General features: G+C 40.4%; 1 protein-coding gene across 5 annotated transcripts in view; it reads left to right on the plus strand.

Annotated features, from left to right (window-relative positions):
* tnksa (tankyrase, TRF1-interacting ankyrin-related ADP-ribose polymerase a) overlaps positions 1-26,292 on the plus strand; it is a 168,015-nt gene that overhangs the window by 13,088 nt on the left and 128,635 nt on the right. For all 5 annotated transcript variants that reach the window (XR_013580461.1, XM_078570078.1, XM_078570089.1 and 2 more), the window contains exon 2: positions 13,245-13,469. Coding sequence is in view for 4 of the 5 variants with exons in the window: in XM_078570078.1 (XP_078426204.1) it covers positions 13,245-13,469 (225 nt within the window). In the remaining variant the exon portion in view is untranslated. The remainder of the gene's footprint in view (positions 1-13,244; positions 13,470-26,292) is intronic.

Here is a 26,292-nt window from a genome sequence, read left to right on the forward strand (position 1 = left end):
TTTCAACAAGGGAGAAATATAAATTGGTTTAAGGTGGGTGGGGGGGAAGCGACACATTCAGGGTGTGGTGTGAGCAGATAATCAAAAGATGTCAGAGACAAAAGGGTCAAAGAGGTGTTGAAGGTGGTGGTCTTTGTCTGAGAAAAGTGCTAATTAAGAATGCAAGACAGGATAATGTTCATGCTTGTCATGTAAAGAAGGCATTGCTTAAACACAACCTCTTTTAAGTCTTTCCATATCAAAGCCAGATAAACCAGTGCAGTAAGCATAGGAAAGTCACCTTCATCCTGCTGGACACCACTGAATATGTAATGGAACTGATTAGTATTAAGAAAACAATGGCAAGCACCTTTGTATTATTTTTGCTGAGAATTCATCAGTAAATTAAGGGATGACTTCATACGATTTGACTTCACACAGGACTTGGAGATCAGGCACTGCCTGGGGCAAACATTCCTGTTGAAACAAAGTCGGTGTCAGTCAATTCTGGTACCCTCCTGACTGCATTTTCTTAGAGATAACAAACAGTGTAAGTCTCCCTGAAGACATTGGAAAGAACAATTTAAATTTAATATAGTGCCTTTTATGTAAAAGTTATCCAACTGCACTTTGCAAACATGCCTGGTGAGGCAGGGTGTTGCAGATTAGGAGAGGTTGACTAAAAGCTTGATGAAGATATTGCTTTGAGATTGCACGATAGTTGATTGTGGTAACAGATGCCCTGCTAACAATAGGGCATTGAACTGCAATGGAATCACGCTCAAAGTTGATATATTGTGTACCTTGTACATCACTTGAGAGCAGTAAGCTTGGCCCTGGAACACCACCTAATCATAGTTACAAGAAAAGCAAGGATGTGATTGAGCAACGCTGGGTTGGTGCATATCAAATTATGGTGGGGGGGCATGGCAGGGGAAAGACAATTTTGATAATTTGTAACCCAGTTGAGTTTATCAGGGTCATAAGATTATTCCCTTGCCTTAGCTTTTAACTGAGATGGGCAATATAACAATGGGTGTTTTGACATCGCCGTTATGAGTGGAAAATCCATTTTTGTGCATTCCAATAGTTTGAGGCTCCTTCAAGTCAACCACTAGATCCCACAATTCTGTTCAAATTTGTCCCCTTTCTGCTGACCGCATATACAGAGGCACAACATCAGCTTTAAGGTCCAGGCTTAGATATCCCGTTCGCAGTTTTTGTTCTGTCTGATACTTTAGAATGTGCAGCAATTTACTTTGATGTATGTGGATTTCTGTGCCCTTGGAACAGTTGATGCCGTGCAGTAGAATCTGTTGTTGATCATGTATTGTCAGGCTCTGCCACCTACTGCAGGCCCACAGACTGTGCAGTTGCAGATGTATCGGACTGACTTCTTTATGCGTTTGTCTATCAGAATTCATAATGAGGGAACAGTCCGTGTTGTGGTTGCTGCTTCTGCTGTTTCTATGTTTGAAACTTCTCAGGTCTAGAGGTTTAGGAAAGGCAGTTCTGTGATGAGTGGGTTTAGGCCCAATTGTTTTTAATTCACTGATGAATGAGCTGTCTTTTTCTGTCTTTCAACTCTAAGAAACTCAAACAGCCAGTGATAAAAGCATAAAAAACGCAAAAACACAAAAACATGTCTGAGACTTTAAGGGCTGGGTAGGTCACAAGACAGATCCATCAGAATGCATGCCCCATTTTGGATATCCATCTGCTAGTTTGTTCTCCTGTGATATATGGAAGATAAAAAGAGGAAGGTGGGCTGATACAGTAATCCCTCACTTATCATCCCAGTTGTATTTTTTAAAAATGTGGCTCTAAGCGATACAACTTCAAGCAAATTAGATTTTCCGTTAAGAGTTAATGTATAAATTAGGTTCCGCAGCGAGTCTTTCCATGAGCCCCAATTGTCCTTCCCCAGTCTCAGTTACCTGGATGTGAAAACAGTGAATCGATAGTACTTTTGGTCATTTGGAGCGAGGCAGCAAGCAGGGCATTGGCAAGGCAGTGAACAGGGCAGAAGCAGGGCTGATCTGGGAATTTCCCAAGCCAACTGCTGATTGTAGACAAACCTCCCACTGTTCCCTTGCCCTGCTGACGGTGATGGCGATATGCAACACTGACACCAACTACGTATGCAAATGACATACAAAGGAAAATGGTGACACTAATCGGAAAAACAGGCCCTAAAGAATAAATGACTTTTAAACGAAACAATGTTGAGCGGGGAGCTTAAAGCAAGGACTTGCTGTAGTCCCATTGTTTTATTTTATTCAGTCACTTAGTACATTATGTTCAGGTACTGGTGAGAATACTGGAAACATGAAATCCAGTTTTTAATCACTGAAGGATTAATTTAGAGGTGTGTGTGTTCCAGGCCTGCTTTATCAGGTTTGCTGTAGTTTTTCTTATTAACATGAATGAAAACACAAATATTGATGGGAAATTAGATGCCCCCCCTCCACCAACTCCCAATTAGTGCATGCTGTGTATGCTCCCTCCTCCAACTCCCAACTAGTACATGCTGTGTATGCCCCCCCACCAACTCCCAACTAGTGCATGCTGTGTATGCCCCCCTCCACCAACTCCCAACTAGTATATGCTGTGTTTAAAGTTAATTACATCTTAAAAATCATGTATTACCCTTTCTCTTGCCCTGTAAATATCAGCTCCATGGGCATTGGCTGTTCCATCAATCTGAAACATTAGCCCCGTTTCTCAGTCCACAGATGCTGCCTGATATGTGTATTTCCAACATTTTCTGTTCTTATTTAATGCATTTTGTTTGTTTTGTGGTTTTATAAAATAATTCAGAACTTTAATCTATCCTGGATTTAAGACTGCTGCATGAATTTCTCAGAAGTTCAATTTTTACCTCCTAATTTGTTCAGTTTGGTCATGGTCAAGGGTGCACACTTTCATCTAGCAATTTATTTGTACCAACGGTTCCTAGGGATAACAACTAATACCAGATCCGCCTGTTTGGCTTCACGTCTGTCCGCAGGATATTCACACAAAATCTGGAGATAACTTTTCTTCCCTATTTATCTTCTCAAAACCATCCATATTCTTATATCTTAAGTTTCTGCAGTTGGCTGGTTAGAGCCTTGTTGAAACGTTTTTGCGAATTCTTCCTTAGAAGAATGAGTATGGGAGAGTGTGTGGTATCCTGTTATCAAGATGTTTCAAATATATCAATTGAACTCTGTATATGTTTTAAGTCCAATATTTGTGGCCACTATTTTGTACCATATGAGCGACTCTTGATAATAGTGAAGCCAAAGCATCTCATCAACAGCAGTAACTTGTATAATTTTTTAACATAGTAAAACATCCCAAGGTGCTTCACAGGAGCATTATCAAACAAAATTTGACATTGAGCCAGATGATGGGATACAGGGAAGATGACTATAAGTATGGTCAAGAGGTAGGTTTCAAGGAATTACGTCTTTTTGATTATTGAATTCTGCCCTTTTAAATGTTTTTCTGACCTTCGCTTCCCCTCTCCATCGTCCTTTTGCTTCACTCTGGGTGTAGATAACCAGTGCATGTTTTGTTCTCATACCTGATCCTATCCATTGCCACCACTGACTGGCTGCTTTGGAGACTGCCGGAGCATCAGCCGATATTGGCTGAGTAATACGCGCAAGACTCCTCATATGAGGAGAGGTCTGTTTGTTGAGCATTCATGGTGGATTTTGTTGTTATGGAGACGGGGCTTGCGGCAGGCACTTTCTTCAGACCCAGAGCACAAATGAGTGAATTTTAATAAAGGGTTTCAGCCTACCCTGAACACAAAACTGCTGAATGGGAAAAGAGACCCAGTAATGGTGACGTTCCTTAGCCCCAAGCCATGTTCTGACCTGACATGAGCGTCTGTTCATGTTGGCTGTTGAGCGAAGGAGGCACAGCCCACTGTCATCACACTGACATTTCTGATACTTTGGTAGGGTTCATATTCTGTTCCTTTATCATGGGGTAACTGGAAAGTCAGCATGCTGGCCAGATCAGGTGGCTGTTAGATGTTATGAATGATTTGCCTTTCTCAAAGTTACATGGAGTGTAATTTGTAATTTTGAGATTTATTTTGGGATTATAGCAGGGATGGAAACCAGGTTGGAGGGATTCAAACACAGACTTCTGGGAAAATTGCATCTGGATTTGGAAGGTGACAACATGTCTACAAACTTTGGAAAGAAAAGGGAGATGGAGATGAAATGGTAGTTTGTAAGGGTGGAGGGATGAAGGGGATTTTTCGAGGAGAGAGGTCATGACGGCAAATTTGAAGGAGAAGCACCTGAGGAGAGAGGACCATTAATATTATCCGCTAACCTGAGGTCTTGATAGGGAAGTCCACAAGCTTACACTTTGAAAAGCACAGATATTACTTTTAGCCTTTGTCCAAAGCTTACATGTCATTTTGACTTTTTTGGATTACCGCTGTTGTGATCTCATTTTTATCAGTAAGCAGGGTTTTACTCCTTGACCAACTCAGCAGAATCACCTTCTTAATTTAACGCTTATCCAGCAAAGGCAATGCAGCAGCTGACCCTGGCACTGGTACAGTCCCACAGGAGTTGATGATTCACTTGCTAGTGACTCAAATGTTATTGTGTTACTAAAAATAAATCTGTTTGTAAGTGCAAACAACTAGCTTCTGTTGCTCAAGAAGTTGTGAAAACTGGATGATTTGTTCCCATGGGAATAAATATTTCTGTCTTCCCTCTTTCCTCTGATTCCCAAAATCAAAATATTTCAAAGGGCAGAGAACATAGCCAAGACCATTGGATTTTTTGACTTTCATATAAGTGAATTGTGCATTTAGTAACCATTAGCCTGTTGTCCTAATTATCAGGGATAGCAGCTCTTTTGCATATTACAGACAAGGCTACTGTTTTTATTGGCAAACCTGACTGAATTTTGGATTGTGATTCCGAATGTCAGTAAATAACTTAAATTCCATACTTCTAATACATAGGTTTACAAGTTCTTTAATCACTGGAATCAAGCGATCATTTTGTTGGCTTTAACTTCTCTCACAGTTCACATGGTCAGAATTTAGTACATCTATCATGCAGCAGGGATATTTCAAGTTATTGCAGCACATCCTTCATCTGAAGTGGGAGAGCTTTCCTTGGCTGTTTAGAATGGGCTGGTAACTGGTGTGGTGTATTATAGAATAGTTCCTAAAAACCTTGGAATTAAGCAGTTTAAAAAAAATAGAAAAAATAAAATCAAAAGAATGGTTACATTCTCTGAGACCATTTAAAGTCGTAATCACAGAATCACACTGCAGAAGAGGCCCTTTGGCCCATTGAGTCTGCACCGACACGTGAGAAACACCTGACCAACCTATCTAATCCCATTTACCAGCACTTGGCCCAAAACCTTGAATGTTATGACGTGCCAAGTGCTCATCCAGATACTTGTTAAAGGATGTGAGGCAACCCGCCTCCACCACCCTCCCAGGCAGTGCATTCCAGACCGTCACCATCCTCTGGGTAAAAAAGTTTTTCCTCACATCCCCCCCTAAACCTCCTGCCCCTCACCTTGAACTTATGTCCTCTCGTGACTGACCCTTCAACTAAGGGGAACAGCTGCTCCCTATCTACCCTGTCCATGCCCCTCATAATCTTGTATACCTTGATCAGGTCACCCCTCAGTCTTCTCTGTTCCAACGAAAACAACCCAAGTCTATCCAACCTCTCTCCGTAACTGAAATGTTTCATCCCAGACAACATCCTGGTGAATCTTCTCTGCACCCTCTCCAGTGCAATCACATCCTTCCTATAATGTGGCGACCAGAACTGCACACAGTACTCCAGCTGTAGTCTCACCAAGGTTCTACACAACTCCAACATGACCTCCCTGCTTTTGTAATCTGTGCCTCGATTGATAAAGGCAAGTGTCCCATATGCCTTTTTCACCACCCCACTAACATGCCCCTCTGCCTTCAGAGATCTATGGACACACTTGCCAAGGTCCCTTTGTTCCTCAGAACTTCCTAGTGTCATGCTGTTCATTGAATACTTCCTTGTCAAATTACTCCTTCCAAAGTGTATCACCTCACACTTTTCAGGGTTAAATTCCATCTGCCACTTATCTGCCCATTTGACCATCTTGTCTATATCTTCCTGTAGCCCGAGACACTCAACCTCACTGTTAACCACTCGGCCAATCTTTGTGTCATCTGCAAACTTACTAATCCTACCCCCCACACAGTCATCTATGTCGTTTATATAAATGACAAATAATAGGGGACCGAGCACATTCCCTGTGGTACACCACTGGACACTGGCTTCTAGTCACTAAAGCATCCTTCAGTCATTACCCTCTGTCTCCTACAAGTAAGCTAATTTTGAATCCACCTTATCAAATTACCCTGTATCCCATGTGCATTTGCCTTCTTTATAAGTCTCCCATGTGGGACCTTGTCAAAGGCTTTGCTGAAATCCATATAAACTACATCAACTGCACTACCCTCATCTACACACCTGGTCACCTCCTCAAAAAATTCAATCAAATTTGTTAGGCATGACCTCCCTCTGACAAAGCCATGCTGACTATCCCTGATCAAACCTTGCCTCTCCAAGTAGAGGTAGATACTCTCCTTCAGAAATTTCTCCAATAGTTTCCTTACCACTGACGTGAGACTCACTGGCCTGTAGTTCCCTTGCTTATCTGTACAACCCTTCTTAAATAGCGGCATCACGTCCAGTCCTCTGGCACCTCCCCCAGGGCCAGAGGGGAATTAAAAATTTGGGTCAGAGCCCCTGCGATCTCCTCCCTTGCCTCCCTCAGCAATCTGGGACACAAATCAACCAGACCTGGAGATTTGTCCACTTTTAAACCTGCCAACACCTCCAATACCTTGTCACTCCCTATATCAATTAGCTTAAGAACCTTGCAGTCTCTTTCCCCGAGTTCGATACCTTCATCCTCAACCCCTTGGGTGAAGATGAATGTGAAATATTCATTCAACACTCTAGCGATGTCCTCTGGCTCCACCCATAGATGTCCCTTATGGGCCCTACTCTTTCCCTGGTTATCCTCTTCCCATTGATATACTGGATTTTCCCTACTTTTATGAGCCAGAACTTTCTCATATTGCTCTCTTTGCTCTCCTAATTGCTTTCTCAAGCTCCACCCTGCACTTACTGTACTCCACTAATGCCTCTGCTGATTTGCTTCCCTTGTACCTGCTAAAAACCTCTCTTTTCCTTCTCACTGTAACCTGAATATCTCTGGTCATCCATGGTTCTTTGGGCTTGTTACTCCTTCCTATCACCCTTGAGGGAACATGTTGAGCCTGTACCCTCCCCATTTCCTTTTTGAACGGCCTCCACTGCTCCTCTGTAGATTTCCCCACAAGTAGTTGTTCCCAGTCTACCTTGGCCAGATCCTGCTGTATTTTACTAAAATCCACTCTTCCCCCCAATCCAAAATATTTTTTTGCAGCTTGTCGATTTCTTTGCCCATAACAAACTTAAACTGTACCATGTTGTTGTCGCTATCACTAAAATGCTCGTCCACCACCACCTCAGCCACCTGTCTGGCTTCATTCCTCAGAATTAGGTCCAGCATTGCGCCGTCCCTTGTTGGACCCTCTACATATTAACCTATAGGTTCTCCTGTACACATTTCAAGAAATCCACTCCATCCAAGCCCTTAACACTACGTCTATCCCAATTAATGTTGGGAAAGTTGAAATCAGCTAATATAATTACCCTATTGTTATTGTTTTTACACACCTCCACAAATGGTGCACATATTTGCTCCTCAACTTCCTGTTGACTATCTAGGGGTCTATAATAAACACATAACAATGTGGCTGCCCCTTTTTTAATCCTAAACTCTACCCACAAAGCTTCATTCGATGCCCTCTCCAAGATATCATCTCTTCTTACTGCAGTAACTGACTCCTTAACTAATAATGCAACATCTCCTCCTCTTTTACCACCCCTGCTGTCTCGCCTGAAGCTTCTATATCCCGGAATGTTGAGCTGCCAATCCTGCCCCTCCCTCAACCACGTCTCAGTGATAGCTACTATATCGCAATTCCACGTGACAATCCTCACCCTTAACTCATCCGTTTTACCTGTAATACTCCTGGCATTAAAGTAGAGGCCATCCAGCCTTGCCTTACTCCCTTGAAACTTAATGCTCCCTCTGACTTGATTGTTTTACTGTTTTATGATGTGTGCCTATTCTGCTAACATTCTGTTTCCCCTCCCCCTGCTGAATTAGTTTAAACTCCTCCCAACAGCACGAGCAAACCCGCCTGCAAGGATGTTAGTCCCGCTCTGGTTCAGACGTAGACTGTCCCGCTTGTACAGGTCCCACCTTCCCCAGAAACGGTCCCAGTGATCCAGGAATCTAAAACCCTCCCCCCTGCACCAACTCTTAAGCCACGTATTCATCTGCGCTGTTCTCCTATTTCTGAGCTCGCTAGCATGTGGCACAACTTGGTTGAACCATGCGGCTAGTTAGTGTTGGGTTTGAATTCCAGCAGGATTCACCTAACATGTCATCTTCTGAGAGATAAAATAAGCTCCATGTTTTAGGATATTAGGTGGGAACAGGAAATTCCATGGGCTGTACAAAGGTTGCCACACTTGTTTCGACTAGTTGGTTGTTAATAGAGATAGGGACCAGCAGTGCAGCTAAGTGCAGAAACCGATTGAAGACTAATCTGGGGTGTGATCTCTTTTTGAAGTTTATCCAGTGTAAACATACATTGAAAAAGCTTAAAATTGGGGTTTAATTTAAAAAGAAAAAGTTCAAAAGATTTGAATACCTGCAAAAGAAAATATAAGTTACTTGAGGCTGTAAAAACAAGTGCAAAAACAATCTAGGGCTATGCTATGTGGAAACCTTGACAAGTACCGATAAAGTAAAAAGGAGAAACTGCAAGTGCTATAAATCTTAAAAAAACAAATGCTAGAAACATAAAGGTAACTGAAATAAAAAGGTAGGTAGGCTATAATGTTTGGTCGTGCATCAGGAGACGGAAGCAAGCAATTTAGTAAGGTTTGGAAAAAAAAATGTGGCAGACTGAGCTGATCGACCAGTTTCCATCAAGGTGTTCATGTGTTAATGTCTAGTTGGAAACAACTAATGTAAAATATCAATACGGTCCTGTATGCAGATACAAAGGACAAAGAAATTTGGAAGTAGTGGAGAAGTAGATGAATAGATATGAGAGGTCTCTGTACACAATGTGATAAAGAGAGAAGAAAAATGCATCAAATAAGAAATGAAGAGAAAATGCAAGTGAAATACAGTGGTTCAGCCAGCCACAGGATGAGAAAAAGATTGTGTTGAATTCAGTGTGATTAAGGATGTGGTAAATAAAGTAGGAGACTGATGCCCAAAATGGACATAAAATAAATTAATGAGATATAGTCTGTTGGAGACAGAGTAATAGGATAATTTATGGCACAGAAGGAAGCCATTCAGCCCATCGAGCCATTTATGGTACAGAAGGAAGCTGTTCAGCCCATCCAGCCCTAGTGTCCCATTTCCCCCTGTTCTATCTCCGTAGCCCAGCAAATTTATTCCCCTCAAGTGTCTGAACAATTTCGTTTTGAAACCATTGATTGTCTCTGCTTCCACCACCCTCGTAGGCAGAGAGTTCCAGATCATTATGCTTTCGCTGCATAAAAAATGTTCTTCCTCACACCACTGCACCTCTTGCCCAGACCCCTAAATCTGTTTCTTCTAGATCTTGTACTATCAGCTAATGGGAACAACTTTTCTTTGTCTACCTGTCACCTATCAGACCTCCCATCAACACCCTTTGCTTCAAGGAGAACAACCCCAGCTTCTCCAACTTAACCTTGTAGCTAATTTCCCTAATTCCTGGATAAATCTCCTCTGCACCCTCTCAAGAACCTTCTCATCTTTCCTAAAGTGTGGTACAGGTATGGTTAAAGACCATTCCATTAAATTTATAATTGCTTCATGAACAATCCCGAGCTGCCACTTTTGAAGCCATGTGTATGGCTGTTCCTTTGCACAACAGACAGACTATATTTGTAAGCTTCCTTGGGTCAGCTGTTTTTCAGGTCCATCTTTCTGCAGGTGTGCAAGCTCGGCTGAGAAGCCCCCTCCTTGAATCTTGACCCAGGCGGAAAATGGTTTTCATTCTCCAATGCAAATGTCCTCCAATTATCAATGCCTCACAGATCAGCTTCTCTCAGAGAAATAACATGAATTGTTCAGCTTCATGATATACCATGTTAGTCGTTCCATCTGTCAAACTGTCAACCAAGGGGACAGATGCCTTTATATGATGAGTCTTGCCATCTTAAAAGGACAATTCTTCCTCCTCTATTGCCAATCTTGGCTTGCTCCTTTGTGTGTGTCATGAGTGTTTGCAGTGTAAGATAAAATAAATTCTACATGTTGGATAATCCAGCTACCTTTACAATGCTGAGAAAAATTGCAATTCTTAGAAGATGTTTTATTGTACAGGAAGTGAGCTGCACCCAAGCAAAGCCATGACTGATGTGTCTCAAGTTGGTGAGAATTTTTGTCACTGATAACTGCAGCAGGAATGTCCATGTCTTTTAATTATTACACTTATACATGTCTTTAATGAAGTGTAACTTCCTGTCTGCCATTGTTTCAGTATTTCTAGCTGCATTAATTGTGCAGGATGTGAAAAAATAGCAGCCCCTGCTTTCATACTACTGTTTTGACAAGTTGCATAAAATTATTTTTTAAAAATCACCAGTTTGTAGATAGCTCATCTACGTACAATATAAATATTGTCAAAATGTTGATTTGATTTTTTTTATTCGTTCATGGGATGTGGGCGTCACTGGCTAGGCCAGCATTTATGGACCTTAATCCCTAATTGCCCTTGTTTGAAGGGCATTTAAGAGTCCATCACCTTACTGTGAACCTGGATAGAAAATATAGACCAGACCAAATAAGGACATTTCCTTTGCTAAGAACATTAGTGAGCCAAATGGGTTTTTACAACAATTGACAATGGTTTTGTAATCATCATAAGACTTTTAATTCCAGATTTTTACTGAATTCATATTTCACCAGCTGCACTGGTGGGATTTGAACCCAGGTCCCCAGAGCATTACCCTGGGTCTCTGGAATACTACTCCAGTGACAATGCCACTACGCCACTGCATTGGAAGCAGTTCAAAGAAGGTTCAATAGGCTGATTCCTGGACTGACGGAGTTGTCTTATGAAGAAGTATTAAGCAGGTTTGGACCTATAATCATTGGAGTTTAGAGGAATGAGAGATGATATCGACACATATAAGATGTTGAGGGACCTTGACAGGGTAGATGCTGAGAAGATGTTCCCCCTCGTTGGAATTGATAGAACTAATGGGCACAGTTTCAGAAGAAGGAGTCTCCCATTTAAGACCGGCTTAAAAAAAAATTCTTCTCTCACAGGGTCATTAACCTTTGGAATTTTCCATCCCAGAGAGCAGTAGAACCTGGGTCATTGAATATATTCAAGGCCGAATTAGAAGATCTTTGATTGACAGGGGAGGGCTATGGAGGGCAGGCAGGAAAGTGAAGTTAAGGACACAATCATATCAGCCATGACCTTAGTGAATGGCAGAGCAGACTCAATAGTCCAAATAGCCTACACCACCTATTTCTTATGTTATTTCAGACAGCTTATTTGAAATTAGTTTTACTGCTAACTTCCATTAAAATTTAATCTAAAAGGCATTAATATCAAATATATACTGAATTCACATTTTATTCAAGTAACTAATCACCCTGTTTTAAAAAGGCACGCTTTTGTAGAATATCCTCAAAATATTGATACTAACCATGAGCTGAAGCAGCTATACATGCAAAATAGATTGAGTCTTCACACTTTTTTCCCCCCATTAAAAAATGTACTCAATGTTTATTTGCACAACAGTCAAATATTGTTAGATCTACTATCAGTCAGTAGAACTTTGAGAGGCTGACCTCTTCAAAAAAGAATATTCACAGTATAGCAAATATTGGCCAGTGTTTTAATTGGCAAATTGGCCAAAAATGCAAAATTTAGAAAACAAGCCTTTGAGTTTGTTTCAAACTGGATAAGTTGGAATCTTGACCAGCTGTAGTTGTTTATTAGGAACACATTTGATGAGCGTAATAAATGCATTTTGTCATAGGCAGTGCTGCAACATGACCTAAAGGCAGAAGTTGAAATCATTACTGCTATTTATTTACATGCAACCTTTTGCGAAAGAGAATGAAAGCTAAGAGAGTTTGATAAGCAAATTGAGGTGAAACAGTAGTATAAGGTAAGAATCTAGTGAGGGAAATTGCTTAAAAGTAGTGATTATCAAAAGGAAATTATATCTACAATAAGTACACATTTTTTGTCACTCTAAAGAAGCTACCTGTTTGCTGCTTCCTTCCCTTTCTGTGTTCCACAAGTGCACGTTTCATGAGTTCATTCTAAATCAGATTTCCTCCTTTGAGAAAATATATTTTTTTCCAACCAGTGGCAGCAAACGTTAAGAACTTGTAGATTTAGGTCCATATTGCATTTTTCAGTGGTTGTGTCACACACAAATGCCCATGCATTGTTTCTCTTAGTTTGTGGTCAGTGTTTAAAGTTGAAGCATGACTATTTGCTTTTAAATATAAAATAGATTTATGTCTAGAATTTGTAGTAACTTTTGGTGATTGGGAAGAGAGCAATTTAGCTTATGATCCCAGCTGCTTTTTTGAACTGCTTTTATAATGGCCTTAATAACCTCTTTGTAAGGGATTTTTTGTGACCGTTGTAATCTTCTGTTTCAAAGATGCTATGATGTGTATAGGGTCACATTGCTGTCCAGTTTTGTTCTGTAATGCCCTATGAATATTGATTGTCAGGGAAATGTAATGTATAATATCCTGATTGTTCAAAATTCAAGTTGGCCCTCAAATTTGAAACCTGACTTCCTTTTGGGTGGGTAAAATACAGCATTGTTTTTCTACAAAGTTTCAAACAGGTCAGCACTGTCATCTAGGATTGTTATATGCGAGCGTTTTGCTTTTATACCTATCTTGAATTGTATTGTTTATAATCTGCATAAATAAGCTGAATGATGTTCTTGCATTGAAAAGAATATTGTTGATTCTCGAAGGGTTGTAATGCTTGTGACCCAAGAGTTAAACACTGTAGCATTGCTAATTGAATTCCTTTTGACTTAATATTCTTGTAGTATTGGGCAGTTGTGGAATTGCAGTTTGTGGATGATTTAACCACGGAATTTTGCATCTTGTTTCAGGATTTGGCAGGAAGGATGTTGTAGAGCATCTCTTACAAAATGGTGCAAATGTTCACGCACGTGATGATGGCGGTCTGATCCCGCTACACAATGCCTGTTCGTTTGGACACGCAGAAGTGGTCAGTTTGCTGCTGTGCCATGGAGCAGACTCAAATGCTCGAGACAACTGGAATTATACTCCCTTGCATGAGGCAGCGATCAAAGGAAAGATTGATGTCTGCATTGGTAAGTAATTTACAATGTTTGGAAAATTATCCAAGATGAGCAGCACATAGAGACAGAAAATGTTTCCATTAAGATGTTTTGAAAGTGACTGAATAGCAGGAAGGTGCAAGGCATTTGGTTAACATTTCAAATATAGATTTGAAAAAGAAAAGGAAGCTCAATGGAGCTCTTTCAAACTCTCTCAGTTCAAAATACTTACGCTATTTTGGATTTTGAGCAATAGCTAACCAGAAACTTCAAAAAAAATGCTAAAGACTCCAAACCAACGCTGGTTATAGGTATAATACATATAAAAGCATGCACTTAACTTGACACGAATTAAGCTGCTAGCATATTAAAGAGGGGGAAAAATGAAAGCATGTTTTTGCAGTGTCTCAAATCTTTGGAGGAGGATAGAAGTACTGAAGACACTGGATTTATTTGCTAAGGGAGCAGGGAGAATATGCTACCAGGAAATTTAGATTTTTGATGAGTCTTCTATCATTTTGGAGTTCACTCTGAGTCTGCCATTAAAGTCAGAAATAATTATCTTGGAAATAATACAAATACTTTAAACACGAAAATATTTGTTGACCTTGATACAGCTTGACAGCATCCGGTTCCTTTTATTAGGAATTTGACCCTTGTGTGACTGCGTGGCAGTTGTTTGTGTTGCATGCTGACATTTAACATTTCTGATCCATTGCCTGCTTTTACAGTTTTGCCAGAAAAATTTGCACAAATTTAAATTTCTCTCACTTGCTCCATTGTTTGTCGCTAAGTCACTGTGTGGCTTGATTTTTCTTCCTATTCACTGTTGAATCATATGACTCATGGTTTGAGGGACAGGTTACTTAATGGTCCTTGGATAAAGAGCTTGGTAAGGAATTTTGCTGGTCTTCGACTACTTAGCTTGCTGCTGTGAGGCAAACTTTCATTTGAGTTAGTGTTTTGCTTTTACTACAGTCAGTGATTTCACTGCAGTGATATCATTGATTTTAGCCCTGTCAGAATTAATGTTCACATTCCACCTCTCATGATTGTAATTGACATATTAATCACACTAGTGAATGATTGATTTTAACCACATTACACCTACCAATTTAGTTATACTTCAATGAATTGCTTTGCTTCACAATCTCTTTGGCTAGAGAGCAGTTAGAGTTCATTTGAATCTCCCTGCAAACCACATCCCACCCCTCCCATCCACCAATAATAGTAATCTGTTCCAACAAACCCCAAAGGCCTTGGTGACTCATGGGCAACCTTTGCAGCACAGAATGTGGAATCTGCACCAATTTCAACTGGCAAATGTCACTTGGTTCATCAGGTTAACTGCCAATGGTTAGAGTAAATGGTTTGAACTCCCCTTTTCACAGGAACTTTATGTGGCATAACGTGATAAGTAATCTGAATGAGAAAAAGTGAAAGATACAGTGAATGGACACAATAATCTGCATCTGAAGCATTAATACAGTTTGCAGTTCATAGCCTTTATTCATCTTGTTCCCAGAGAATAACAGTTTCTACGTCTGTATGAAACCTCCCTTCCTGTTGGTGTCATGTATTTGTGATTACATAATTTTGTTTAAATGTGATCAAAACAATAAGATTTTAAAATCAATAGCTGCCTGGTAGGAATTGTCGTGTGTGTTCAGTCTGTTTGACTCAGTACCAGTGTCACCTCTGAGTCACAAGGCAATGGGTTCAGATGACTGGATTTGGACCTGGGTTCTAGCACTCCAGAGCAGTGCTGAGGGAGTGTTAGATTGCTGGAGGTGTTCTCCTTTGCACATGACATTATTTCAAGAAGAGAATGGAATTCTGGACATCAATCCTCCATTGCCCAACATTACCAGAAACAGATTAGCGTGTCATTATTCGTGGGATTTTACTGATTCAGATTGATTTGCTGCATTTGTCTGCAGAACAATCAGCCCATTTAAAAGTAATCCACTGTATCTGAAATGTTTTGGTCATTTCTGAGAGATGTGATGAGCTTTGTAAATGCATGCCTGTTTTCATTTTATTGAAATTCTTAAGGAGTTCAGATTAAGCTTTGGGATGCCAATGTACAGAAACACAGTACTAGTGTGGTTTACGCTATTAGCTAATGTCAGAGACCAAGGTTAAATGTGTTAAGCATTTGTTTGCTGGTATTTTACAGCATATTGACAAGATCTGTATTTACTGTGAATGAGGAGACTGTGCAACACTCATAAAGTGTGAGCCCTCATCTAAGTACACTATCTCTCTAGTGCGCGTTTCTATTTCTATTTTCCATTGCCTGTAAGGTACTCATTCTTAAACTGGAAGAAAGTTGCTACTGTGAATTCATACTGGCCAATGTGATGGTCTGAATTTGGACTGTATTTAATATTTTCATACTTCATTAGCTCTACCTGATGATTTGAACCCTAATAGTGAAGAGCTAGTAGACCACATGTGCTCAGAAGAAGTCATATGGATTCGAAATGTTAACTCTGTTTCTCTCTCCACAGATGCTGTCAGACCTGCTGAGTTTTTCCAGCATTTTCTGTTTTTATTACATGTGCATGACAGTTGAGTTCTACTCCCTTGTGAGGCAATTTGCATATAGCACAGGATGTTTAAATATACACTAATTTTAACCTGGTGATGTTGACTCCAGGTCTAAGAGGTTGATTGTCCACATAAAATGTGAATAGTGGTGTGCTCTCATCTTTATGCTTTTAAATTCCAGCCTTCTAAGATAAATTGCATTTATTAATTTCCACTCCCACTAGAGGCCTCTATTTCATGCACCTAGTGAAACTCTGGACTTGCTGTCCAGGGTTGTCAAGCTTTTTAACTATAAAAAGTCAGCAGTTGAACTTGAATCTTTGCACAGCCAATGCTAACTATACATTTTCTAGCAAGATTTATCAGATAATAAACTAAGGCCATTTGTAGGATTGCCAATGCTGCCCTGACAAAGATCAATGACCTCGACACAGAAGAGAGAGCCTTTCTAGGTTATTTATTGTCTCCCAGATGGTTTGTTTAGCCACTGATCTCCTTCCCCATCCTGTCATCCTTTAAGTTTGCATCAATGCACCTGGTGCACTTACAGCCATTCAAGATGCCAATGCTGGAGAAGGAAGTTCTTCATAATTGCAACAATTTGCAGTATTAAGCACTGGATGAAGTGTTAGAAGTGGCATGTGTTCTTCATTCACATTGTTTATTTAACAATGAGAAATTGCCCTATATTTATGAAGAAATTGGGTGGACACCATCCTAAGACTGTGCATGGGCAATGTTGATACCATCCATGTCAAATACTCTGCCCCTCATCTCTGCATCCCAAGTAGTGAACCATTGTCCCAATTGATAGTTTAAAAACATGTAGGTCAAAAATGTGATAGGTTTTTGCGCTCTAAAACTTATTTCTAAATAAACAGCATTGTGTCAAGGCCTATGCCCCATTCAAACACCATTCCAGATATTAGCCAGTGCTTTGTATTGTGCTCATGAAGCCTCAACTTTGTTGGTTCTCTGAAACTGGCCCTTGAAAATTGCGTTACCAGTTTTATTAGTAAGAGTGAGCAAGACTGATTTACGAGAAGTTGCATCACAAATTTAGTTCAACTTTTAAGAGGTTGTCCTTTAGATTCTTAGTCTTGACATTAAGACAAGGATGAGATCAGTCCAGTAGTGAGACAGGATGGGATAACTACTGTAGTGAGAAATGATCTGGGCTTGCAAGATCAGAATGTAGAATCAGTTTGGGTGGAAATAAGAAATAGCAAAAGAAAGAAGTCACTGGAGGGAGTAGTTTATAAGCCCCCTAACAGTAGCCACACTGTAGGACAGAGAAATCAGAAATAATGGGGGCTTGTAAGAAAGATACAACAATAATAGTGGACAGTTTTAATCTTCATATAGATTGGGCAATCTTAATCTTCATACAGATTGGACAAATCAAATTGACAAAGGTAGCATTGAACACAAGTTCATAGAATGTTCAGGACAGTTTCTTAGAACACTATGTTCTGGAACTAGCTAGGGAGCAAGCTTTTTTATACCAGTTAATGGGTAATTAGACAGGATGGTCTCAAAGTAAATGACCCCCTACGCATCAGTGATCATAACATGGTATCATTTCATACTCAGTTTGAATGTGAGAAATGTGGGCCCGTAACTAGTATCTTAAGTGTAAATAAAAGCAATTACAAAGGTATGAAGACAGGATTCTCTACAGTTGACCAGGAAAATAGACTAAAAGATAAGACTGTAGAAAAGCAGTGGCAGATATTTAAGGAGATATTTTCTAAATCTAAACATAAGATAGATTCTATTGAGAAAGAAAGACTCCGAGAAGGATGCACCATCCATGGCCAACTAATGAAGTTAAGGATGGAAGTAAATTGAAAGAAAAGACATGCAATACTGCAAAGATTAGTGGTAGGCCACAAATTGGGAAATTTTTAGAAACCAGAAAAGGATGCCTAAAAAAAGAGTAATTAGAATGAGAATAAACTGGCAAGAAATCTAAAAACAGACATTAAAAGCTTCTGCAAGAATATAAAAAGGAAAAGAGTTGCTAAAGTGAGCATGGGTCCCTTAGGAAATTGCAGAGACTATAATCAAGTATTTTGTATCTGCCTTCGCAGTAGAGGACACGAAAAGCATCCCAATGATGATAGGAGAAAATCAAGGAGCAAAAGGGAAGGAGGAAATTTAAATGATCACTATCACTAGAGAAAAAGTACTAGGAAAACTAATGGGGCTAAAGATTGACAAGCACCTTGGACCCGATGGCCTGTAGCCTGCAACCTGTGTTCTTAAGAGAAGTGGCTGCATTGATTGTAATCTTCCAAAATTCCCTAGATTCTGTAAATGTCCCAGCAAGTTGGAAGACCACAAATGTAACACCACTATTCAAGAAAGGAGGGAGACAAAGCACAAAATCATAGGCCAGTTAGCCTAACATCTGTCTTTGGGGAAATCTTGGTATCCATTATTAAGGAGGTAACAGCAGGACATTTAGAAAATCATAATACAATCGAGCAGAGTCAACATGGCTTTATGAACGGGAAATGGTGTTTGACAAATTTATTAGAATTCTTTGAAGGTGTAGTAAGTAGGGTGGATAAAGGGGAAACCAGTAGATGTAGCTTATTTGAATTTCAAAAGGCATTCAATAAGGGGCCACATAAAAGGTTACTATGTAAGATAAGATCTCATGATGGTGAGGGTAATATATGAACATGGATAGAGGATTGGCTGACCAACAAGAAACAGAGTCAGGATAAAGGGGTGATTTTCATTTTGACTAATTGTAAGTAGTGGAGTGCCAAGGGTAATTTGATAGGTCTTCAAGATTGTCAAGATGATGATGAGACAGATATTGATCAATTGTTTCCATTAACTGGCGATAGAGTAATGATAGACAAAAATTTAACATAATCACAATGAATTAAAGGTGAGGTTACAAAAACATTCTTCATGCAGAGGATGGTTATGTTGTATTTTGTGCTACACAATTGTTGAATCAGATCCCATTCTTTTCAACGGGCTAAGTCGCTGCTTGAAAAAGAAGACTATTGAAAGTTTTAGGGAATGAACAAGAGTGCAATTATACTAAGTGAAGAAAAATATGCAATTCTTGCAACAGTTGGCCCATTTCTGTTATATGACTATGAAACGCTTTTGTGCTAGACCTAGCTGATTTAGCTATAATTAAAGTTTCCTGATTTCCGCGCTCTCACTGCCCATGTTGGACTGTCTCGAACATTGAGAGATGCAGATCAATTTTGATTACTTTCACACAGACTTGCCAGATATACAATTTGTTTGAATTCCTGTGTGTGATATGATCAAAATCCATATTGCATATAACGAAGGTGGTACATCCAGAATATTGATTACTCGTTCAAGATCTTAAAGAAGTGCAGGACCTTACGGATAATTCCTTCCACGCTGTGTCTTCCCATTAGTTTGGAGAACTGCATATTTGTGTATGTGGTTTTGAATTACCCTAAGGAATGAAGAATACTAAAGATGCTGTAGGAGATCTTACAGTAGATTGAAATCATTGCAAAAGGGGATTTTTTTGTTTTTAAGAAAAACTCTGTTAGAACCCTGGAGAGAGTGATCAAAGTCAGAATGATTTGAATGATTTTATCATGTTTTTGTTTCAAGGTCCCCAAAAGGGCTGAATGCATTCCTTAAAAAAGAATCCAGGGCTTTTGTGAACATTTAGCAATGCAGAGGTATTCAAGTTAGAGCTCATGAAGAAGAATCCTATGCGGATGAGAAGGCCTGTCGATGCCTGATCTGTCACTCAGGTTTGCGTTCAAAGTGAATGATACATGTAGATTTAAATAGCTGAACATTAACTTGCTGTTTCACAGGATTGAAGAGTCTGTACCTTGTTAGATTGAGATAGTAGCCAACTTACATTTTAAATTTGAAAATATCAAAGCATATAATTTTATTAGAATGTAGTAGCCTTACCAAATGCCCTAATAGTGAAATATTTGAGTTAGAAAAGCCCTTTCCTTCCTCAGTCCTGTGCTAAGGTGATGAATAACAAGCAGGATTTGATTCAGTGTATGTGCTGAATGTACTGAAAAGCTAATGAAAGAGGCTTTCTGATGCATCAAGTTTGAAGGAAAAAATAGCAAAGCTTGATTATGTTAGCCATAGAGTATAGATTTTATTCATTCACGGGAATTGAGCGTCACTGGCAAGGCCAGCATTTGTTCCCATTCCTAATTGCCATTCAGAAGGCGGTGGTGAGCTGCCTCCTTGAACTGCTGCAGTTCATATAGTGTGGGACTAGATACAGCTATCCCTCATTTAGCACTCCTTATGTGTTCCCAAATAACGGTGTGCTGAACGAACACCACATTATCATAAAAAAATTAGAAGGTGGGTTACGTTCCTGATCAGTAATTTTTATATTAAAAAGCTATAAGCTGCCTTTAATCTAACTGATCCAAAAATCCTTTTTCTATCTCTTAACTCATAATAACTTAGTAACTCTTAATAACTTACAGTACAAACTCTTTCAACTTAACTCCTGTTCATCACTTCCTGCCTCCAGCTCACTGCACTTCCAAACACTTCACCTCACCGGCTCTCCCGACTTGCCACTTCCCTCCCCAGCCTTCCCGATCACCACCTCTCCCAACTCGTGGCTTCACTTGCCGACCCTTCTGGTTTGCTGCTTCCCTTCCACCCCCGGGACCTCCCGCTTGCTGCTTCTCTTCCCCCCCCACCCTTTGCTGTGCCCCCGACCCGGGCCTCCTCTTTGCCGTGCCCCAGCCTGGGCCTCCCACCGGCCGCGCCCTGGCCCAGGCCCCCGGCCATGCTCCCTGGTCAGAGATGAGTTACCTGCTGCAGAATTTCCAGCCTCTGAGCTGCTCTTGAGCCACAGTGTTTATATGGCTGGTCCAGTTAACTTTCTGGTCAATGGTCACCCTCAGGATGTTAATGGTAGGAGACTCAGTGTTGGTAATGCCACAGAATGTTAGGGGGAGATGGTTAGGTTCTCTTTTGTTAGAGATGGTCATCACTTGCATTTGTATGGCACGATTGTACTTGCCACTTATCAACCCAAGCCTCAATGTGGTCTAGGTCTTTCTGCCTGCGGGCTGGAACTGTTTCCATATCTGAGGAGTCATGAAGAGTACTGAACACTTTGCAGTCATCAGTGAACGTTGCCTCTTTTGACCTTATGATGGAGGGAAGGTCATTAAGGGATATAGGGAACAGGCAGGACAATGGAGTTGAAACCCAAGATCAGCCATGATCGTATTGAACGGTGGAGCAGGCTCGACAGGCCATAAGGTTCTTGTGTTGATGAAGCAGTTGAAGGTGGTTGACCTAGGATAGTCCTGCACTGGTGATGTGGGCTGAGATGATTGGCCTCCGACAACCATCTTTCTTTTGTTGTGGCACAGCCGATGGTAAATGCTAAGTTGTTCAAATCCCAAAGGGAAACTTGAAACAGCTGCCACAACTTGTTTTGCAGTTTGTATAAATTCCGAGATGCGTGCCTTGAATTCAGTAGTAATAAGACCACCAAGTCTTAACAGGTTTCTTACCAAACTAAATTAAACCTTTATTGATAGAATTAACGAGATCAAACTTTTATTAATAAGGTAAATGATTTTTAAATACATACATAGATCTGCAAATAACTACTATGATAACTTTTAATTCTCCTAATCAATCTAACCCCCAGTTACACTTTCATTAAGGCAACAGTAAGACACACAGATTTTAAAAGACCAAGGCAAAGAAACATGATACCTTGAACAAACCGAATTCAAAGTGTGTTTTCTTAACTTCAGTTCTTTGAAGACAGCAGCTTGAGGCATAGATGCTGAAGGCTTTTCACACTTGTAAGATCTTAATATGCCTACTAAACTTCACCTGGCTAGGTGACACATTTCACTCCTCCTTTGAAAACAATCTAGCCTGGTTTATTTAAAAATGCAAACGTATTTATACCGTACATTCTAAACTTCCCCCATGTTTACATCAAAGCCTTCAGACCAGCTGCCTTTAATCCAATTAAGTCTCTCTCTCTCTCACACGCACGCACGCAGACGCAGACACATCCACTATTACTCTATTTTACAATAAATTCCAATAACATTGAGAATTATATCTTCCTGATACTTTGTGCCAAATATTACTCTTAACAGGGGAGAGTTTCCTCTGATTCCCGTAGAGTAAAGGGTTAACATCAGAAGAATACATGATGTTGATATAATAAAAGAAAGCAAAGGCCAGGCGAGCGCATGGATTCCTTCTTCAACAATCTGTATAGGGCTGGCAGGGAACTCTGATTATGGAATCTTAAGGGATGAGCTGATTCACGACAGAATTGTAGTCAGGGTCCTAAGTGACACATGGGGAGATGGTGGCATAATGGTAATGTCACTGGACTAGTAATCCAGAAGCCCAGGATAATGCTAAGGGATCATGGGTTCAAATCCCACCTCAGCAGTTGGTGGAATTTAGACTCAATAAATAAATCTGGAATTATAAAGCTAGTCTGAATAATGGTGACCATGACAACTATCATCGAATGTCGTAAAAACCCATCTGGTTCACTACTGTCCTTTAAGGAACAAAATCTGTCATCATTACTTGGATTGGTCTACAGACCCACACTAATGTTTGACTTTTAAATGCCCTCTGAAATGGCATTTCACTGCAAGTCACTGAGTTTAAGTGCAACAAATGCTGGCCTTGCCAGCGTCACCCATATCCTATGAAAGAATTAAAGAAAAAAAATCTCTTTCAGACAAGAGAGGATTTAACACCAGTAAAAGCAGTGCAGATTGCAAGATAAATGGAACTCAGGAAACCGAATCAGGCGTTTGTTCGCGGGGAAGGAAAGGCCCCGTGGAGAAGATCGAGTGAGATCATTCAGTTTGAATGTCATAAATGAGAATGCTTGCCAAAGCCTAAGCGCGCCAACTGACCTTTGAAATGTCTCAGGTGTGGCAGGAGCAAACGGCACAAGTGAGAAGAATGCCCAGCAGGTGGGGAAGAGTGCCACAACTGTGGAAAAACAGGCCATTTCAAAACAGTTTGTCGTTCAAACACTGACAACCTGTAAAAAGAGGGAGAAAGTTTTAAAGCAGAACCACATACAAGAAGTGAACGAAACACAAGCAAAGGAATTAACCTTACTGGGGGAGGTAAATAATACTGAAAACAAGTATTGGAGCATTAAACTCAAAGTGGATGGGCAGCCCACGGAGTTTAAACTGGACTCCGGAGCAGGGGTTTCAGTTTTATAAGATGAAGTCAAATGGGTCAAATAGATTACATTGCAATCCTCATCTATTAAATTTCAAGGCCCTGGTGGGACAACTTGAAGTGAAAGGCCAGCTCATGGCAAAGCTGAAATATGAAGACCAAGAAATTCTCAAACCTCTCTGGCATTCAAAATCCAGAATGCTCTCTACTAAGCAGACAGGCATACCTAAAACTGAAATTAATCTATAAAGTGGATGAAGTTGCTGATGAGAATTTGATTGAATTTTACATCTAGTTTGAAAGAGCGAAGAATGGGTCTAAGACTAGTATCTTAAACTTAAATAAGGGCAACTATGTGGGCATGAAAGCTGAGCTAGCTGAAATAAACTGGGCTACTAGGCTAGAGGATAGATCAATAGAAAAGTAGTGGCAGACATTTAAGGGGATATTTCAGAATACTCAGAATAAGCGTATTGCTACTATAAAGAAAAAATCTAAGGAGAGGACGCACCATCCATGGTTAACTAAAGAAGTTAAGGAAAGCATCAAACTTAAGGAAAAAGCATATAATTGCGCAAAGATCAGATGATTGGTCAGAATATAAAGAAATGCAGAGAATAACTAAAAGGTTAATCAGGAGAAAAAAATTAAGGAAGCTAGCTAGAAATATAAAAACGGAGAACAAGAGTTTCTACAGGTATTTAAACAGGGAAAGAGTAAGTAAAGTGAGTGTTGGTCCCGTAGAGAGTGACAATGGGGAACCAATAGATAATGGAATGGTGGATGAAATGAGCAAACATTCCAGTAATAGCTGTAAATTAAGAGGTGGAAGGGAGAGGGGAACTTGGTGAAATTACAATCACTAGGGAAGTGGTGCTGGACAAACTGATAGAGCTGCGGGCTGCCAAGCCCCTGGGTCCAGATGGACTTCACCCTAGGGCATTGAAAGAGGTGGCTAATGAGGTAGCAGATGCATTGGTATTAATTTTCCAAAATTCACTAGATTCTGAAAAGGTTCCATCAGACTGGAAAGTAGCAAATATAACCCCTCTATTCAAGAAGGGAAGGAGGCAGAAAACGGGAAACTATAGGCCAGCTAGCTTGACGCCTGTCACGGGAAAGGTGTTAGAATCGATCATTCAGGAGGTTAAACCTGAGCACTTAGAAAAACTCAAGGTAATCGGGAAGAGTCAGCATGGTTTTATGAAAGGGAAATCATGTTTAACCAATTTATTGGAGCTATTTGAAAGAGTAACATGCTCAGTGGATAAAGGGGAGCCTGTAGACATGCTGCACTTGGATCTGCAGAAGGCATTTGATAAGATGCCACACCAAAGCTTATTGCAGAAAATAAATGCTCATGGTGTAGGGTATAACATATTAGCATGGAGAGAAGATTGGCTGGCTGGCATAAAACAGAGTATGCACAGTGGGTCTTTTTCTGAATGGTAGGATGTGACGAGTGGAGTCCAGCAGGGTTCTCTGCTGGGACCTCAACTTTTTACAATTTATATCAATGACTTAGATGAGGGGAGCGAAGGTATGGTAACTAAATTTGCAAATGAGACAAAGATAGGTAGGAAAATATGTTGTGAAGAGGATGTAAGGAGGTTGCAGACAGATATAGATAGGTTGAGTGAGTGGGCAAAAATCTGGCAGATGTATAATGTAGGAAAATGTGAATTTGTTCACTTTGGCAGGAAGAATAAAAAAGCAGAGTATTACTTAAATAGCAAACAGTTGCAGAACTCTGAGCTGCAGAGGGATCTAGCTGTTCTAGAGCGTGAGTCACAAAAAGTTAGTATGCAGGTACAGCAAGTAATTAAGAAAGCTAATGAAATGCTATCCTTTATTAGAAAAGGAGCTGAACATAAAAGTAAGGATGTTGTGCTTCAGTCATACAGGGCACATCTCATATATTGTGTGCAGTTTTGGTTTCCTTATTTAATGAATGATGTAAATGCATTGGAGACGTTTCAAAGGAGGTTTACTGGATTGATACCTTGAATGAACAGGTTGTCTTATGAGGAAAGGTTGGACAGGCTTGTTTCCACTGGAGTTTAGAAGAGTGAGAGGTGACTTGATTTAAGTAAATAAAGTATTGACAAGGTGGACATGGAAAGGATATTTCCTCGTGGGTGAGTCCAGAGCTAGGGGACACTGTTTTAAGATTGGGGGTTGCCCTTTTGGGACAGAGGAGGAGAAATTTTTTTCTGAGGGTTGTGTGACTTTGGAACTCTGCCTCAGAAGGCAGTGGAAGCAGGGCCATTGAACACTTTTGAGGTAGATGGATTCTTGTTAGGCAAGGGAATCAAAGATTTAACAGGGTTAGCTAGGAATGTGGAGCTCGAAGCACAAAAAGATCAGTCATGATTTTATTGAATGGTGGAGTAGGCTTGAGGGACTGAATGGCCTACTATTGCTCCTATTTTGTATGTTCATATGAAAACCACAGCAGTACGTTTCGAAATTAATTCCCAAAATTGTTTACAGGTTCTAAGAAAGCAGAAGCAATTGCTTTTTGTGGACAGGACAGGCTTTATAGGCTTTATAAGGCTCTGGTCAGACCACATTTAGAATATTGTGAGCAATTTTGGGCCCCGTATCTCAGGAAGGATGTGCTGGCCCTGGAGAGGGCCTAGAGGAGGTTCACGAAAATGATCCCAGGAATGAAAGGCTTAACATATGAGGAACGTTTGAGGACTCTGGGTCTATACTCGATGGAGTTTAGAAGGATGAGGGGGGATCTGATTGAAACTTACAGAATACTGAAAGGCCTGGATAGAGTGGACGTGGGGAAAATGTTTCCATTAGTAGGAGAGACTAGGACCCGAGGGCACAGCCTCAGAGTAAAGGGAAGACCTTTTAGAACAGAGATGAAGAGAAACTTCTTTAGCTAGAGAGTGGTGAATCTATGGAATTCATTGCCACAGAAGGCTGTGGAGGCCAGGTCATTGAGTGTATTTAAGACTGAGATAGATAGGTTCTTGATTGGTAAGAGGATCAAAGGTTACAGGGAGAAGGCGGGAGGATGGGGTTGAGAAACTTATCAGCCATGATTGAACGGCGGAGCAGACTCGATGGGCCGAATGGCCTA

This window comes from Cetorhinus maximus, chromosome 2 (genome assembly GCF_964194155.1).
Source record: "Cetorhinus maximus chromosome 2, sCetMax3.hap1.1, whole genome shotgun sequence".
NCBI lineage: Eukaryota > Metazoa > Chordata > Chondrichthyes > Lamniformes > Cetorhinidae > Cetorhinus > Cetorhinus maximus.